Raw genomic sequence first — 17,950 nt, forward strand, 5'->3', positions numbered from 1 at the left:
GTAAAGTACAAACACTGTCACATATTATCAATGTACTGAGCTATAACGTAAAAGCGTTAGAAAAAATCTGGTTCAGGTTGACTGGGACATATCTGATGGCAGATTGTGTTGTGTGTTCTGCTTTAGGTGTTTGACGCAAATGCAATTTTCCGGCTCTTGGGTCTCGGAATCGCCCGCATTCAGCTCCTCCTCTGTGTCTAACTCAGCCACGAGTTCATGCCCAGGACAGTATTGATCATTGAGTGTTTACACATGAGAGCTGAGCAGCGCCGTGTCCACGTTCACCATTCCACCTAACACACCAACATGCTTTCTGTAGTGAAACAGACGAGTGCACTCAGCTTGCACTGCACCCTCCTCCATGTTACTTTGGGCTTGGTGCTGCTAAGGTAGGATTTAAATGTGTCACTTGTCAGTTTGTTGGATTACAGTTACTTTAGTGTATACTCGACAAAGATAGGTTGATGCTGTTTAGAACTAATTTCACATTTCATATATAATTATGAAATTATGTCTGTTTTGATGGAAGCTACAGTCAAGTTGCCATCACAACAGCCAGTAATGCAGACGCAAGTGTCCGTGAGGCTCGCGCGGTGGGCGACAGGGTGTTAGTTCATCCTGTGGACTGTGTTTCATCAGAGTGGAGCTCCTGGTCGCGCTGTGACACCTGTCAGAAAAAGAGGGTGAGTCAGGGTTCAGCCTAAAGTGGAGAGCAGTGTTTAACTGAAACCTGGTGTTGATCTGCCAAATTCATTTACATTTCACCTTTTTCATGCCAAAAATGACTTTTTCCATCAATTTAACTCAGATTTCCACATTTGCATTTTCTTTGAAGAGTCTAAAAACACATTGCTGCATTTCTGCTCTCCTGTAAATGTGTGTGTGTGTGATGAAATCACAGTTCTTTGGTCACCATTGTTTTTTAAAGAGAAGCGACTATCTCTCCACCGCTCAGAGAAACATTCAGATCAGCTGCAATCAACAACATGGTGCTGGTGCAGGTGATTTGTTCCATTATTGCAGAAAGAAAGCAGCAGTGTTGCAGCTGTCATTCAATTGTTTGACCCTTGTAGGACTTTGTAGTGATGCCGCTGCTATAAGGAAGAGAACTCCACTGCTCATTCCATTACTGCTGTCAGAGGGCTCTGCTAATGTACTTCACTCTGTTAACAGAGGGGGATAACCTTGACATAATAAATTGAAAACACACCACTAATGGGATTTTGTTGTAATTCCATCAGAGCAGTTTTCCTTGTGCTTCCAAGGCCTTTACAGGGCCGTGACAAAGCTTTTCACAGTTTCTTTCCTAAGTGTTCACGTGTTTGTCACCCTCACCCTCCCAGTATCGATATGCAAAACTCGTCCAGCCATCTCAGTTCGGAGGGGGAACGTGTAATTTTCATGGCAGGGAGGAGGAATCCTGCAATGTTCCAGCCCGCTACACCTGTGACAACGTTCCTCTGTGTGAAGGATTCCTCTGCACCCAAACAGGTACAGTATCTTCTCACCTCCATGGATCCCATATTATATATAACCTGTACCAAAATTCTATTTCATATTCTAACTTAAACATGAATATCAGTTTGTTTTGATGCCATCTGGTGGAACATTCCTTACAAACATTAAGTAAACATTTTCAATCAAATAATAAATAAAACCAGATCTTCTAAATGTCAATTCTGCCATTTTGAGGCCGTGGATACAGAACAAATTAGTTTCTTGAACGAAGAACTTATTCAACTCATAAAATGTCCGACTCCTTTACATTTAAATGAGATATCCACCCTTTGAGCAAAAAGTGAACTCATAAATTATACAGATGTTTGGGTGATGTTTTGGAAATGAGTATATCCGTTCCCTGCAGGTCGCTGTATTCACCGAACGCTGCAGTGCAACGGTGAAGATGAGTGCGGGGACATGTCAGATGAAGTGGGCTGTCGGAACGTTCACAATGCCTGCAAGCACCAGGCTGAGGAGTACTGGGGAATCGAAAACCTTGCCAAAGGGTAATTGACTTTCCCTTAAGTCTGAAATGTGACTGTGATATACTGTATTTGGGAATATTTTTGCATTTACATGTGTGGCTCCTCTCAAACTTTTCAGAATCAACATCTTGGACAGTAACCTGGAGGGAGTTGTGCTTGATAACAGATACTACGCTGGCAGCTGCTTGCCTCACTACATCCAAGACGTCAGATTCAGGAAACCTTACAACTTGCAGCAATTTACCATACAGGTGACACAGGAGAATGAATGCTGATTCAGTGTGGAGTGGTGACTTGATAAACTGCTAATTTCTGATTTATTTGTTTGTTTGTTTGTTATTCTCCTCATTAATCTATCCACAGACAAAAGGGACATATGATTTCACGCTGCAGTCTTTTGACTCATACTCAGACTACATGGACTTCACCTTGAAAGAGCGATGGAGCAAAACTGTGGTTTCGTTTGGCTTTGCCATTCCAGGAATATTTGAATTTGGATTTAACTACAATGACGCCAAATATTCCAAATCAGTTCAGAAGATTCGTAGAGCCTCCAGTCAGGTGAGATTATTCCCCCCCCTTTCCTTTAAAGGTTAAACTCTGCCCTTAAACTGAACTAATAGCAGTCTGACAATCTTCACCTGCCTCCTTCTGGTCGTCTCCCCAGTCCAACAAGTTTGTGAGAGCCAAAGCAGAGCTGGAGCTGGCTCAGTACATGCTGAAGTCAGAAGATTTGATGCTTCACCCTGAGTTCCTGATGCGCCTGCGTTCCTTGCCTCAGGCTTATGCTTATGGGGAATACAGACAGATCTACAGAGACTATGGTACCCATTACATCACAGAGGCCACACTCGGAGGAGAGTATGAGCACACCATCATCCTGAACAAGGACAGGCTGGAACAGACAGGTAAAATGCAACTGTTTCACCATTTGTAAGATTGAGAGAAAATGTTTAACGCTTACTGCATTCATACAAATCATTTGACAGAGCATTGCTTCATATGTTCTTATCTCCTCTACTGACCAATATTTTGATACACTGTAATTAATAGCAATAATCCTTTATTTTTTTCAGATTATTCCTTAGAACAATTTAAATCCTGTGTGCAATCTGGCCTCAAGGTCGGAGCCAACATATATGGAGTCTATGTATCATTAGGGGTTTCAGGTGGATCCTGTGACGGTCTGCTGAATGAGATGGGAGGTGAGGTTCCACATTGCAATCATTGGTATGGGACAGTAAGATACACTCAGCTAACTGACTTTAGATGAAGTTACTACATTTGGAAGTAATTACTATCAGATTAAACAAGCTCAGATATCGGATTATAGAAGCAGTTAAATGCTGCCACACTAACCACAGAGTTAAAATATCAGATGTGTATATAGACCTCCAAAATGCAAGACCATGGGACAGTGACTGTTTATTCCAAGTAAGAATTGATGTAATATGAAGTGGAAGCTGATGGTCTGATGTTGGTCACGTCTCTGCAGAGGAGACGCTGAAGGGCAGCGTAGTGGAGGACTTTATAGCTGTGGTCCGAGGAGGCAGCAGTGAATCCATCTCTGCTTTGGTGTCTAAGAAGCTTCCCACCCCACAGCTGATGCAGCTCTGGGGCGACGCTGTGCATTACAACCCAGAGTTCATTCGCAAAACAGTGAGAGTTCCTGAGTCTCTGCACACATTTTCCTCTTTTTTTTCTCACGCTATCATTTTCTGTCACCTTTTTTCTATTATTGTTCTTACAGTACATTTCTTATGCATGTACAACTTGCCTGTCAGCATCTCTCCTGACCCAAATTATGTTGTTTTTAGCTCGTTTTTGTTTTCCCTAACAGATGCCGGCACATTACAATAGATTTAATTTTTAGTTGATACCAATGCTCAGTATGTTTACATTTACTGAATGCTCCAATTATCTTACTGCTGTTAAGGCAAAAATGCCAGCAAGACATAGATTCAGACAAACTTAATCTGTTCTGTTTTGTTCTGTTGTTCACTGAATATTCATGATGTGTTGTGTAATCAGGGTATCAATTTAAAATCACGTAATCTGTGCCTGTTAGTCAGAATAAGTAAATCTGCTTTGATTTGGGCTGATTTCATAGATTTCACAGTTTAATCACATGTTTTACAGGGAATAGTACTGGCAAAAACACAAATGGGCAAAGTACAACTAGGATGTTCAGAAGCATGTTGGAGAATAAACAGCATTGATTTCCATATGGCAAAGCTGCCAAATACCACAAGACTTATTTGTAGACTGCTATGCAAGAACAGGGTCATGTTTCAACATTCCAGGGGTGATCCAATTGGCTCTATCCAGAAAAAACTCAGTCCAAGAACAAATTGGGTTTAGACAGTAACAAAACCCTTGTTTTATTATGATTATTTAAGACGTACCTTTCTCATTAGACACGGCCACTGTATGAGCTAGTGACCTCCAGAGACTTTGCCAATAACGACGTCCTGAAGAGAAACCTGAAGAGAGCGCTGTCGGAATACTTGGAGGAGGCCAGCTCCTGTCGGTGTGCTCCCTGTCACAACAATGGAGTGGCCGTTTTAAAAGGTACCGCAAAGGGACTTTAGTTTCTTACAGTCCTGTGTCTGTTGTTTACTCACAGAATATTAATTACCTTTCTGTTCTTTCTAGATTTGTTTATTTCTTAGTGTACTCTACCTTTAACGCCTAGGTTTGCCTTCAGGTGACAGGTGTCATTCCCCCACCGCAATGTTGTTGTGGAGCTTTATCAGGACGTTATCTGTATCTTACAATAACTAGTGTCTGGCACACTGATTTCTGATGATGATGTTGATGATGATGATCTCCTTCTGCCCAACAGGCACCAGGTGTGACTGTGTGTGCCCTCTTGGCTACAGTGGGAAGGGATGTGAGATCACTAACAGGCCAAACGGTTAGATCTAATGTCATAATTACCAAACACTGGATATACAACAGAAAGTTTGCATTTTATCCTTTTCCTTCAACTGACAACAGCATTTTTTGCACCCTAAATCTACTGAGAAACTGGTATATATGATCATTTTCGACAGAAATAGCCATTGATGGCAGTTGGAGCTGTTGGGGTGCCTGGTCCTCCTGCAGTGGAGGAACAATGACGAGGAGTCGCCAGTGTAACAACCCTGCACCCAGCAATGGAGGAATGACATGCAGAGAACTACAGCAAGAATCTAAGGAATGCTTGTCTATTACACCTTTCTGATGTCAACTAACATAAAGCTACACTGCCTTCAAAACAGAAAACCTGTCTGTGTTGTGCTTTTGTCATTTTCCAGATTGTGTTGCTTCGTGTTTTAGTCACAGCCATTTTGCAATCGTGGGTTTTAGGCCTGCACAGTGGAAGCAATTTACAATATGACTTATGCATCTACAGATAACTGTTTAATTTTGTACTTAGTCTGCAAAATCCACATTTATTCTCATCCTGTCATACAGTGATCTCATCCGGACACACAGTAGGTTCCGTATATTCTCTTTAATTTTGGAGAGCCACAACAGTTTCAAAGGAACCGTGCAAGTGCAGATTTTACTGGGTTAAACAGGTGTGAGTGACTTGCAATCAGTTTCTCACATAAAGGGAGCAGCTCTTAGGGAAGCTCATCGCGAGCATTGTTCTTCTGGAGAGAAACGTTAACAGCGTTGAGAATGTGAAGGGGAACCCAGGCAGGTGATTCCACCTCCCTCTGGCGCCGGATTATTACAGGCCCTCGTCCGAGTCTTCCTCCCCGATGCACACGATGACCAAGCCCCCCAGCAGGACCATGACCCATCTGACTGGGCTGTTGAGTGAAAAGAGAAATAATAACAAAAAATCTAAAATAAGCGGAAGAAATATTTTAAGACATTCTGCCTAAAATCAAAGGCACTTGGTAAAGGCCAGCCCCTCAATCTATCCTCTGACCTGAGGGTAATGAATGAAGACATGCACAACAAAGGTTTGCACTTTTTGTGAGCAGGTTGACTGATCTATTTATTAATGTGTGGTTCTAATTGTTGGTGTCCCTTCTGTTTTTCAGTGGGAAATTTATGCAGTTTTTACTCTGAAAGATTTAGCTGACAGCTGTAATTTCTTAGCTTTATCTGCTGTAGTATGGGATTGCTGAATAATTACAATACAAAACTATAGCCCATTGCAAAAACCATTCATTACCTATTCTGAGAGTCTCTTCACAGGCTGCTCCTTGGTACCCTGACTTGCAGATGCAGGTGCAGGATGTACCGATGAGGGCGGGGATGGCATTGTGCATGCACGGGCCGCATCGACAGGAGTTAAACTGTACCAGATATTCATCCCAGGCCCTCTGCATGTTGGCCAATCTCGCACCAAGATGGTCAGCAGACGTGCTGAGACGCAATAGCTCATAGATGGGCATGATCTGGTTCAGGGGGGAGGAAGAGCAGAAACAGGGGGAGGGAGAGTCGGGGGTAAAAGCAAGAGGAATGTTAATGGATGAAACATGGGTAAAGGCAACAAAAGTAGAGTGAGTGAGTGGCATAAGCACAAATGCCATTTTAGGCAAAATCATGTTATTCTTTCATATTAAATTATGTAAAAAGCCTCGAGTAGGGTTTCAATCCCACTTGAGTGCCTTGGTTCTTTCGCTTTAAAATACTGGAATTCCTTGCCCTAAAAGCACGAGCAAAGACGTCAGACATCACCCAGGCAGCCGATTTCTCCAGTACCTCTTCATTCTATGTAAAAGGGCCTCTTTCAATATGTTATGTCACCTCATAATCAATGAGTGATGGGTTGTATTTGAGGGTTGCTCCCCATTTCCTATAGGTTTCAGGGCTCCTGATAGCCAACAGGCCACTGCTGCTGTCTGCGATTCCCCCATTCACCAGAGTGATGATATCTTGAACGGAAACTAAACTTGATTCACCACCTATGTGTAAGCAAAAAATAAAAACTCACATTCAATATAACAGTTCAAATAACAGTTTACTTCTACTATCAAATAATTGCAAACAGGTGCTATTGTTAGAAATGATGTCTGGTCATTGGTTTACCATCTCACCTTGGGAATACTGTCCAGTTTTTTTGCATCTTTGCCCGCTCAGTGAGAAATCTACCTGTACATTGCTGCCCATCGGTTTGGCTAAACCAATAGAGCCGCCAAAGCATCTGCCGACATCTTTACCCTGAATATCTGTAATGAGTCAACAAGCACAAGAGGACAACATTATTCACCAGCAAACCAAAAGAGGAAATGGACTGTCATTGTTATAAAAATAGGTCACGGTACCCGAATTTGCCATCATTCTTTTGCTGACAACAACGATGTATTCCAGAGTCCCTCCCATCGTCCCTTCGGTGACGTAATGAGTGCCAAACGTGTTGAAGAAGCGGGAGTACATCCCAAAGTCATATTCCTCTGGGAGTTCCATGACTGACATGTAGAAATCTTCATGAAGCATCAACTTATCACTTCTCATCTTGAACCGAGCGGTTTGTACTTTGGAGTAAAGCCTAACAAAGCCTGAGTCCTGAGGGCCAAAGCAAAACATATTTTACAGTCATACAGAACAGTTTCTGTCAAATAATCATGGCAGTTCTTTCCCATCCAGAAGTAAACACAGCAAGGGAAATAAGCCTGTTTACACTTTTGTTCAGAAAGTTTGAAAACTGTTCATCCGGGTTTAGTTGCTTTGCTTTCTTTGACCTAATAATCAAATATGTGTGAATTTAAATTGCCAGACAACGAATGATTGTTGAATTGTATTTGTCTCTCATGTAAGCCAGTGAATATCTAGAGAGAAACCCACTTTACCTGGCTTTTATGTTGGGTTATGTTGGTGAGAAACGAGGTTTCTTTACCCCCATGAAGTCCGCCTTCGAAAATATAGATGCCCACTGTGACACCGGCATTGAATGAGCTCTCAGTTTTCCTTGCGTTCAGCAGTTTCACCATGTCTTCGTAGTATTCTTGCGTCCCCTCTGAAGTCGCTTGAGCCTGTAACATTTGAAAGTTTCTTTCAAGATGTCTCCACCAGACCTTTAACTGTATTAGTTTGCATGGAGAAACATGTAATTTTACAATACCACAAAGCGGTAGGTATGGTAGTTATATGGTTTTCGGTAGTTTTTCTCTTCGTCATTGTAATGTAGGTTCTCGCAGAATGAGTCATAGTTGAGTTTTCTCCAGTCACCATTATAGACATATTCACACTGTCCGCCAAAGTAGTTTGCATCAAGAACATGATCCATAAATTCTCCTGTCAAGACGTTATACCTAAGAAAAGTACAACACTTCAAATTAGACATTAAATCAGAGCATAAAGATTAAATGAGACATCTGTCAGGCCAAGTAAATAATGATGAAATGGAGTGACTATTGAAATTATGCGCACTGTATAATGATGCACTGGGACCTACAGGCTCAAGGCTTCAAAGCAATTTACCAACCTACACATAATGAATTTTTCTCGTTCGTAGTTTAACAATTTAATTGGCCCGCTGTTGCTTTGTGTAATGTGGATGTGTTGATGATAAATGTGCGTATTTGCTGTACTGATTACTCCAGCTGTACTTGTAATGGCTTTGCAATGCATCATAGCTTTGCATCAGTTTCACCGTCACTGGTCTACTTGCAGACCATAAAGTGACAAAAGAAAAGATTGCGGTGAAATGTTTACCCCTGAGTCCCACTTTGGGCACCGGGGATTGGGATGAAGGTGGAGCACTTGTCGTTTCTGTGGTTGATATTTTGGCAGAAATCCTCATCGGAGAAATCTTCACAATCGAACTCTCCATTGCACCGGAGGGACTGGCTGATGCAACGGCCTGAAAAGAAGGAAACTTTGATTTATGTGCCCACATATGTACCCACACATATACACAACAGAGGAAGGACCTCAGTTAGTTATCTTGAGGAGAAGTGCAGGTGTAGGTGTAGGTCTTGATCCGACTTAACCTGTTTCATTGCAGGTGAAGTGCTCTCCACAGTAATCTGGCTCCAGGCAAACTGCAGTAGCTACTGGACATGCAAGCTTGTCCCACAATGTCTCAAAGCACTGAGACCCACCAAACTGCGAGGGCTTCTCCAACTCTCTGAAACGGAACTGACACATAAAAAGCAAAAGGTGAGCAGTTGAAATGATGAAATAAATGAAAACATCACCGCCTCTTATGCCTTGAGCGGTGTTATTCATGTAGAACAAGCAGTGTATGGTATAATATTCACTTATATAAGATGACTTTAAGGAATCAGATTGAGGATGTAGGTGGATATGTATTTGCAAGAGTCAATATAATACACATGAATGTATGAGTTGTCTATTTGGGTCAAAAGCTAGAAAATCCTACTTTTTATCCAAATTCATAAAGCAGGGGTGCTGCAGTTTTTGGAGAGAGAGAGAGTCTGACAGAGAGATATCAGTTTTCTGCATTGGCATATGTCCTGTACAAAGCCACTGCAAGTATCAGGGAATTACTAATGTATGTATTTTGATTAAGAATGGGACAACACATATACCTTTCTGTCTGTGCAGGAGTTACAAGGAGTCCAAGATGACCATCTTCCCAGTTTACAGTTGATGGGCACTGGTCTTACAGCTCTGGTTCTCCTCGTAGAAGCCTTACTGATAACCAAATTTAATAGATATTCATAGTTTACTAGTTATCATAGATGGGGCGTATTAAATGACTGTTATCAAGTAAATGTAAAAGGTAATGAAGCGATAAACACTGTACCTGTTATCAGCAGTTGTCCCCGGGTTTTTGAATGCACTCACATTTGTTCCGAGGCCTATAAACAGCACATACACTGTGCATACGACCAAGACTGATTGAATTATTATTCTCATGTTGAAGATGAGTTGATAGTCCTAGAAATGAAAATGCGACATCATAAAATAGCTCTTCTCATTGTATAGGGGCTTCTACAATACAGACAGACAACCCACGGTGAATGATTGATCAAGAGTAAACATGTTCTTACCACAGTCGGGAAAATCTTTTTTCGTGCAACAATCTGACCCCGAATCCCAACCCCCATCTCATCAAACACTAATCCACTCAGAACTACCGTTTTACCACACCAACACAGACAAACACACAAAAACAAACTAGATATATGTAACAACAATTATCAATCTGATCTTATCTTTTTCTTTGTTGCTTTTTAAAATCTATTTATGTTGCCAGAACAAACTAAATACATAATAAATAAGTAGGTAGAGTTGAACAAACATATGTTAATGTAAAATAATTTTACTTTAAAAGGACCGATTTTGTATTATGTTTATTCATATTCTGTAAAGATTTTAATTAAACATAGTTAACAAAGTAAATAAGCCCTTTGTATCACTGAGAATTTATCTGGACCAAGACTCCTTGTGTGTTACGTAATGGAGCCATAGTGCATCAAAAGATGACGAATATTAAAAACACAATTTGCATTTGTCCAACACATTATTTTGAGTTTCCAGTGCAGAATCCTTCAACAAATTCAGCTTCCTGTTTGAGCTCACACGTGAACGCGCACGCACTCCACGCAGCAGGTCACGAGCAGCACGCAGGTGCGTCTCGCGGCGGCGGCGGCGGCTTTGAATTGTTTGCTATAGTCTTCGGCGCGTTCATTTGGCGTTAGTTGATATAACTAAACGCTTTTTAAATGCGACAAACAGTCGCATGAATGCCCGTGATGAGCAAAACGAGCTACAATGGAAGAGGTAAAGTTTTATTGATTTTGTTCATTTAGTTTTTGCATTCAGGCTAGAAGGGCTTGCCATGCAATACTAGCTTAACTGCTGTGCTCTGGATTAATAAACACCAAATACATTGTTGTCCCTGGGTTAAATGTGCTGGTTACCCTCCTAAAACACAAGGTTAAGATCACCACCCTGCCATGATAACTGCATATGATCTTTGATTTATTTGAAATTACCTTCACAATTTAATCATATCAATATTTAACTTACATCCTCTCACTTCTCTCCATACACATGAGATTTACACTTCATTTAAAATGTGCTGAATATCACACTGTTGCTTGAAATGAATGTTCTGTTTCCTGTGAGAATTGCAGCCATTTCCCATTGGTTTATGACAATTTTATTTTTATGTTTTGAAGGAGGGACCAGTCAACTTCAAAGCCCTGAGGGCCAAGTTTCAGGAGGAAGCTATGCTGGCTCAAGCTAAAGCCAGCCGGCCAGCTGTTGCAGAGAAGCCCAAACACTTTCCTCCTCCTCCTCCTCCTCCTCCTGTGGTCAGCGGCGTTAATGTTGCCGCAGAAAACAAGACACCAGGTCCCGGGGTCATCACCCGGGATGGGTTGCGGGCATCTGGGGGTAGGCGCCCGCACTCCTTTCCTCCGCAACCAAGACAAATTTCCCCCTCGTCTCATCTTGGTAATGGAGGCAGCGCCGCAAGGCAGGCCCTCAAAGACCTGCACCTGCCTCTGGTTCTTCCTGGCCCACCTGTAAAACCGCGGAAGACAGAATTACCAGCAAACAAAGAACACAAACCAGAATCGGAGCCTCCAAAGGAAGTTCTGTCCCAAATAAAAATGAAGAAGAAGGGTTTGCTTCTTCCCTTCAAGTCAAGTAAAGTGTCAAAGGTGAGTGCGGAGAATCGAGACGAGCCCACGTATGCTGATCTGACTAACAGACCTTCTAGTGCTCCGGGGGAGTTGTCCTCTCTGGAAGGACGTAACACAGAAGGTGCCACTTCACCCCAAAGTGAGTGTTCCCCTTCCAGCCCGGGCGTCATGCTGACCCCTCCCTCTGCGGACACAAGCGGGGACTCGGAGAACCGCTTCGTTAGCACTTTGGAGAGAGCCAAGAAGAAGTTTTCGTGCCGGCAGTTTCTGATCTCCACCAAAACCAAGAGTTTGCGTTCCCCTGACTGCGCCTCCCCGGACATGCCGCCTCCCTCGTCGCTAAAGGACAGCGGGACTTTTGAGTGTGATATCCCCGTTCCCCCACCTGTCTGTCTCCCTCACCTCGCTTGTATTTCTGCCCGGCCCTTCTTCAAAGCCAACACCTTGTCACGCAGTAAGTTATTCCTCATTTTCCCACAAGAATGATCACTTCTAGCCTCATCACAACCTGATATGTTTGGCGCGTATTCATTAAAACATCTCTAACTTGCTGATTCATCTCCTTTATTGTGTTCTCCATGGCTAGAGTCTGCATTGGATAAGAAGGTTGGCAAGGATAAGCTTGAACCTCATTCTGTCCAGACGGCTGAAGCCTTCCAACCTGCTGGTCCTCTAAAGCAACCTCTACCTGACCCGGGCTCAGTGGGGCAGGTGCCATCAAAGCCCCCCAGACCTCCAAGAGTGGATCTCAGCTGTTACACACTCCCCACACCCCCTGGTATGTTAAGTCGCTTTCATTTTCTTTCCACATTGTTTTCTTTCCCCCTTTGCCAAGCTTTGTGACCACAGACAGACTGAAAACATTTTTCTGAAAGCAGGCGAGTTTAATATTTATTTGACTTGGACATCAGTGGCTGTGTCTGATCCCTGCTGTGAGTCGTACACCGCCTACTTATGCGGTTGAACATTTATCCCGAATGCTGATTTAGCCTTTCTTTTTGCAGAGGTGTCACCAAGCTCCAGTCAGGCAGCGCTCGAAGAGCCAGAGATTGAGCACCCGTCCATTTCCAACCCGGTTCTGGACGCTCCGGAGTTTCCAGACTTTGAGAATTTGGAGGTTGAGCCTGCAGAGGGGGAAACTGTTGATCTGGGGTCCTTAGAGGTGGAGGCGTTGGATTTAGTCAGCTTTGACTTCCCCGCACCGCCCGACTTTGAAATTTTAGAACTCGAAGATCTCCAGCACGATTTGTCGGGGTACGACTTCGCCCCGGCCACATCCTCCCAGCTCTATGACGCCACGCTCAGCAACTACAGCATCGCACCTCTGGATCCAGACGAGTTCCCCGACCCGCCAAAGCTGTCAGAGATCCCGGAGCCTTGGTCTCAGAGAGGGGATGGGTTCGGAGCTCATCTCCCTCACCCTCCGGCTGATGAGGCTGATCTGGACCCTGCTGAGCCCGGTTCCCTGGCAGAGGAAGCCGACCTCGGTAACCAAGCGGCAATGAACGACGGCGTTCAAACGGATCCAAGGTGAGACGCTCACGATCACGCACTTTTAAGTTTGTTCACTTCACGTTTCCCGTTTTGACAAGTCTACTGCTCCCCTCCATCCCAGCGAACAGGACAGCTACTATGAAGCGTGCGATAACGTTTACGAGGACGTCGACAGCATTAACAAAGTCATCAAGCAGAACTCAAGGAAGCGTAAAGGTGGACTATGGAGTAAGAATGAAACTGTTTCCTGTTAAAGATAAGAGACCTCACAATCCTCACCGATCCAGCCCTTTAACTCCCATCAATGATCTCTTACAGATTCAAACGCCGACAACCATCCTGTGGTAACGTACACTTCACTTTGAACCTCTCCATTAACCCTCTGAGTAATCAAACGTCGGTCAGCTCCGCGGTCAAATCTGCACGGCGGTTAACGATCGTCTGCGTTCAATCAGAACTATTCTGTGTTTATTTCCAGAAAGAAGAGGCGCGTCTCAACATGTGGCCCCGGAATCCATGGTATGTCCCCTTTTTTTTTCAAAGATGGAAGTCCTGTTTTGTATCTTTTCACACGGATTTCCTCCAGATGAGAAGCGACCACTGATTTTTTTTTTCTGTGTTTTGCTGTGGTAAACACGTTGCAGGGCCATACCAGGAGAACACAATCACTTCCCCCACAATCACGCCCATAGGTACTGTCTGTCTCACCTCTCTCACCTCTCAAGCCCCATCACATGTCTTAATATGTCATACGTGATCATCTGCTGCTTGAATTATACGATTTTCCTCTTTGTTACTCGTCAATCCCACTTGTTTCCAGTAAGGATCACCAAAGCCCGGATGGCGTCGACCATAAAGAGCAGAGAAAGAAGGAAAAGCAGCGACTGGACAGGGAGAGGAAGGAGCAGAAGGAGAGGGAGAAGAAGGGAAATGAAATGAGAAAGAAGTTCAAGGTAAGTACATCGTTTTACTGAGGAGAATGATTATCAAAGTGCTTTACTCATCCAGTCAACATTATCAGAAGCTAAAATTGAGCAAAAGCAATCTTTTCCAGTGAATTATCAAAGTGCGGTTTATAAGAAGCCTCCAACAGGGAGATTAAATGGAAAATTACTTCAGTAAATTGGGTAAAAAGCACATGAGCACCCTGCTAATAAATGTAAACCACAGCCTCCGATGGCTCACTGTTGAGATCTGCCCGTGTAGGTGACCGGCGAGGAGGAGGCCATGTACCACGCCAAGGTGATGGTGGCTAACAAAGTCCGCAAGAACGACCTGCCGGTGAAGAACGGTGACACGGTCAGCATCATCCGCACCACCAACTGCCCCAAAGGCAAATGGTTGGCTCGAGACGCCAACCATAAGTGTGAGTGCATGAGAATACGGTTACATGTATGACATCAGTGTATGTTACGGGTTTCGGGTGTTCATTTCCCCCCGATTTTGTCTTCTGCAGACGGTTACATCTCCGTGATGAACGTGGAGCTGAACATCAAGGAGATGCTGGAGCTCGGCAAGAAGGCCCAAGCGGCCGGGAGAGGAGGCAACCTGGAGGGCGACACGATCAGCATAGGGAGCAGGTACGCCGGAGCCGGGGAGGACAGGGCCGGCCAGCTTGCTTCAGCAGTGTGTCGCCGTCAGTCCCTCAAGTGTTTGCTTTTGTGTTGCAGATCCTCCAGCCACCCGGTGCTTACCAGCAGCTGTAAGTGTGAATCACGTCTTCCCAAAGTGTGTGTATTAGGTGTGAGATAATGCAGTGTATGGTGGTGTGGTTGCTATGGTGAGATTGGCAGCCACAAGCTTGTTCATGTTGTCGTAGCCTCCCTAAACGCACAACACACACGAGAGTGCAGGCGGACATAATGTATGGATATATTGACTGACAGACCGCAGAGGAACAGAGGTTTGAAATCAGCCCAAACACTCGCACACATGGGCTGTTGCGTGTGTGTGTGTGTATAGCTTAAATAGGCCGGAGCGAGAGTCATCTGCTGGTGTTGTTTCACGATTGCGAAGACATTCCATGTCGGCCTCCTGTTTTCGCTGCGATCCTGCCGAACATCTCTCAGCAGCACACACACACACACAGACGGGCGCTGCATTTAATCACACTGATGTGTGTCTCCCCCCCCCCCCCCTCCAGTCACAGACGACAGTGAGGAGTGGGCCTGTGAAGACGAGACCCTCTCACCTTCCACCGAAAGCCAGTAAGACAAGTCGCCTCCTCTTCGTCTTATTGATCATTGTCTCCAAATAGCTTATAGATCAGCAGCGTAATCATAGAAACCATTACCGACCAAAAGAGAGACATTGTGGCGTTTGTGAGGCTAACTTAATTATTTTCTCTCTCCTCTCTGTGTAGAAGCTTCCTCCAGCCGTCCGTGTCCGTGCCTGATCTGTGTGAGTACGACTTCCGTTCACTTCTTTGTAGCGGCGAGCACGAAAAGACAAGACGCCTTGTTTGCCGCCAGACTTCTGGTTTAAAGGACCCATAAGCTCCGCCTGCGGTCGTCTTGTCAACCATCAACATATGGCAGCGGCAGACGGCGTTTCGCTTCCTCCCCTCCTTGCCCCCCCGCCGCCAAGGAGATCATGTGATTGCCTCTGATTGTGTGACGGCAGGATAGCTTAGAAAGTTTGTGATGTTTTTTTTTTGATGAAATTGTTTTATTAAGGTTTGTACAGATTGGTGTGAGTATTGTAGTTGCTATGTTTAGGTTTTTAAGAGCAAGGAAGAAGATGGCAATGTTTATTTTGTGCCTATTGCGTTGTTACTATAAACTATAGTCGAGTCAAATGTGTACAGAAACGCATGCTTTGGACGTTGGCAAACAATCTTCAGCGTTGGCAGAAGTGTGTTTCCTGTCCTTGTAAGCCCATTCATCACCCTTCATGTGTTCACTCTGACAGCAGGCGGCCACGCCAGCGCCCAGCACACGCTCAGCGACGCCAACCTGGAGGACCCTAACACACTGTAAGACAACGCTCAGACACACACAGGTGTTACAGCAGATAGGGATGTCGACAATGAGCGAGGCGGCGTGGCGGACCGGCGTGCACGTACGAACAACGCGCTTATGTTTGCGTTCTGTCGGCGGACGCTGGTTTAGAGAAACCCAAATGCGCTCCAGGTGTTGTGTGACGTGTTTAGATGAAGCTGTCAAGGAAATTGGTCAAATATTTAAGACAGGAAATAAGGAAATCTGATACTTGACTGCTAATATGATCCATGTTTTGGGGCTTTAGTGGAAGTGAGAATGCAGAATATTTGGGCCCTGCTTGATTCTAAAGATGGGATTTGTCTTGTTTCTGCTTTATTAGAGTGTAAAGTAAAGTGGATAGTCTGTACATGTATCTATTGCACAGACATTGGCGATTATGTCTTCATCTCTTCTTTATCAGGCTCGGGTTGATGATGCACGAGCAAAGAATGTTCATAAAACAACAATTTCCCTCGGGACAGATAAAGTTCTTTTTCATCTCATCTAACTCCATGTAATTAAGTCGGCGATGCTCCCTCCGCAGACATTTGGACTCTTTACAACAGTTAAAGCGCGTGCGTAAACGTGAACGTGAACGACGGCGCCGTTCCAGGTGTTTGTCTCCCCCTGTAGGCCCTGGTTGAACATAAGTACCTGTTCTAGTACCTGAGTCATACTAATTGCTTGTCCTCGTGCTGTAGGACCCGACATGAAGCCCTGCAGAAGCTCGCCATCTTCTTCCAACAAGGCAAAACGGAGTTCAGCGATGTCAGCGAGAGTGGAGGACCAACCCCGACAAAGTACAGCATTTTCTTTTGGCAATGGTTGTGTTTAGTTCTCACTTGTCCTATTCATGCCCATAATCCTGTTAACTGTGTCAACATGTCTTTCCCTAACATCCATCTGTTCCTGCCCAAGTACTGAGCCGCCAAGTAAGTCTAGAGTCAAACTTTATCCACCACTTCGCTCTCGTCGCCACTCGGGCCGCTCTCACTGATAACGGTGAAGGAGGACGCCGCCGACTCGCTCACTTTTAAGGACACTACTGTCTCGCCACTGGTTGCACTCTTAGGCGTAATGGAAAAAGAAGCTCCTGGGGAATGTGCATGTGATCCCTGTAGCTTTGGAATCCCTGTTTGGACAGATAGCAGACTGCTCGGCGATAACGTGACGTTTTCTATCTGCTTGTCTTTCTCCCAGGCTTCTTGAGTTCTGTGGAGGAGCCTCCTTATCCGTAAGTGTTGGCAGCATGCGCATCTCGCAAGCAACTGGCTTCACTTGTGGCGGATGAGTATCGCCTTGTAGTTTTTGCCAGACGTGCGTGACGAGCACGCCGTGTTCTTTGGCAGTTCTTACGACAGAGACAAGGATTCATTGTTTGTCTGATTGTTTTGTTTGACAGCGACCAGGAAGTTGACTTCACAGACTTGGATCTTCTTCCTCCTCCGCCGCTGTACGCTGACTTTTGATGGCAGATCTTTTTTGGATGAAGAGTATCTGCCATTGAGACTCATAAGCCATGGATTTGTATATATTTGTTAACCCTGTCCCGCCCCAAAAAGGGAGGAAAAGAGAGTATTAAAGTATTATGGAGAATCTGCATTCATCTCTCTGCTCAGTTTGTCATGTATGTGGATGTTTTTTCACTTTTTTTTCCCCTCACAATGCACAAATTGAATCATTGCACTGACAATATGTAAACACTCAAATGTTCACTTGTAGTAGCTTAAATCTGACCGTGTGTTTGTGATTATAAAGTCCTTTTGTTTGGATATTCTTTTCTTCCTGTGTTAAACTAAATAAATGTCTTTCATTGACTTTTGTCACGTGTTGTATTTATTGGCTGCAGACGGCTGGAACAGAGCGAAGCCTCACACACGGTCATCCATAAATAACTGATCCTCCCTTATGTCGTGGCGTGTTT

At 44.3% G+C, this 17,950-nt stretch overlaps 3 protein-coding genes across 7 annotated transcripts; 2 read left to right on the forward strand and 1 right to left on the reverse strand.

The window, feature by feature from the left end:
- The first annotated feature begins 83 nt into the window (after positions 1-83).
- c8b (complement component 8, beta polypeptide) lies at positions 84-5,252 on the forward strand. The gene is made up of 12 exons (XM_076162348.1): positions 84-389; positions 530-683; positions 1,344-1,491; positions 1,865-2,006; positions 2,104-2,236; positions 2,349-2,546; positions 2,653-2,893; positions 3,062-3,190; positions 3,481-3,644; positions 4,403-4,556; positions 4,831-4,902; positions 5,042-5,252. The coding sequence occupies exons 1-12, from the start codon at positions 307-309 to the stop codon at positions 5,209-5,211; spliced, it is 1,788 nt and encodes a 595-aa protein (XP_076018463.1). The 5' UTR covers positions 84-306; the 3' UTR covers positions 5,212-5,252.
- Positions 5,253-5,966: 714 nt separating this feature from the next.
- On the reverse strand, positions 5,967-9,906 carry c8a (complement component 8, alpha polypeptide). The gene is made up of 10 exons (XM_076162349.1): positions 9,703-9,906; positions 9,485-9,590; positions 8,924-9,071; positions 8,646-8,793; positions 8,053-8,242; positions 7,781-7,963; positions 7,256-7,496; positions 7,028-7,159; positions 6,738-6,895; positions 5,967-6,385 (listed from the first exon to the last, which is right to left on the reverse strand). Exons 1-10 carry the CDS (start codon positions 9,813-9,815, stop codon positions 6,086-6,088), a joined length of 1,719 nt encoding a protein of 572 aa, XP_076018464.1. The 5' UTR covers positions 9,816-9,906; the 3' UTR covers positions 5,967-6,085.
- Positions 9,026-17,843, forward strand: LOC143010145 (uncharacterized). Of its 5 annotated transcripts, XM_076162345.1 has the most exons (19): positions 9,984-10,682; positions 11,084-12,005; positions 12,138-12,329; positions 12,556-13,081; positions 13,167-13,273; positions 13,364-13,389; positions 13,524-13,564; positions 13,690-13,737; positions 13,866-13,998; positions 14,252-14,411; positions 14,502-14,625; positions 14,716-14,747; positions 15,189-15,252; positions 15,408-15,445; positions 15,956-16,019; positions 16,728-16,826; positions 16,945-16,958; positions 17,227-17,260; positions 17,429-17,843. In XM_076162345.1, exons 1-19 carry the CDS (start codon positions 10,674-10,676, stop codon positions 17,493-17,495), a joined length of 2,700 nt encoding a protein of 899 aa, XP_076018460.1. In that variant the 5' UTR covers positions 9,984-10,673; the 3' UTR covers positions 17,496-17,843. The 5 variants fall into 5 exon arrangements, with proteins under 5 accessions (XP_076018461.1, XP_076018460.1, XP_076018462.1 ...); XM_076162347.1 differs by lacking the exon at positions 16,945-16,958; XM_076162343.1 differs by having other exon boundaries at positions 16,728-16,958; positions 17,429-17,571.
- Positions 17,844-17,950: the final 107 nt, after the last annotated feature.

Source organism: Genypterus blacodes, unplaced genomic scaffold (genome assembly GCF_046128005.1).
Source record: "Genypterus blacodes isolate CSIRO-AG114 ecotype Tasmania unplaced genomic scaffold, CSIRO-AGI_Gbla_v1 ptg000120l_1, whole genome shotgun sequence".
In the NCBI taxonomy this organism is placed as follows: Eukaryota; Metazoa; Chordata; class Actinopteri; order Ophidiiformes; family Ophidiidae; genus Genypterus; species Genypterus blacodes.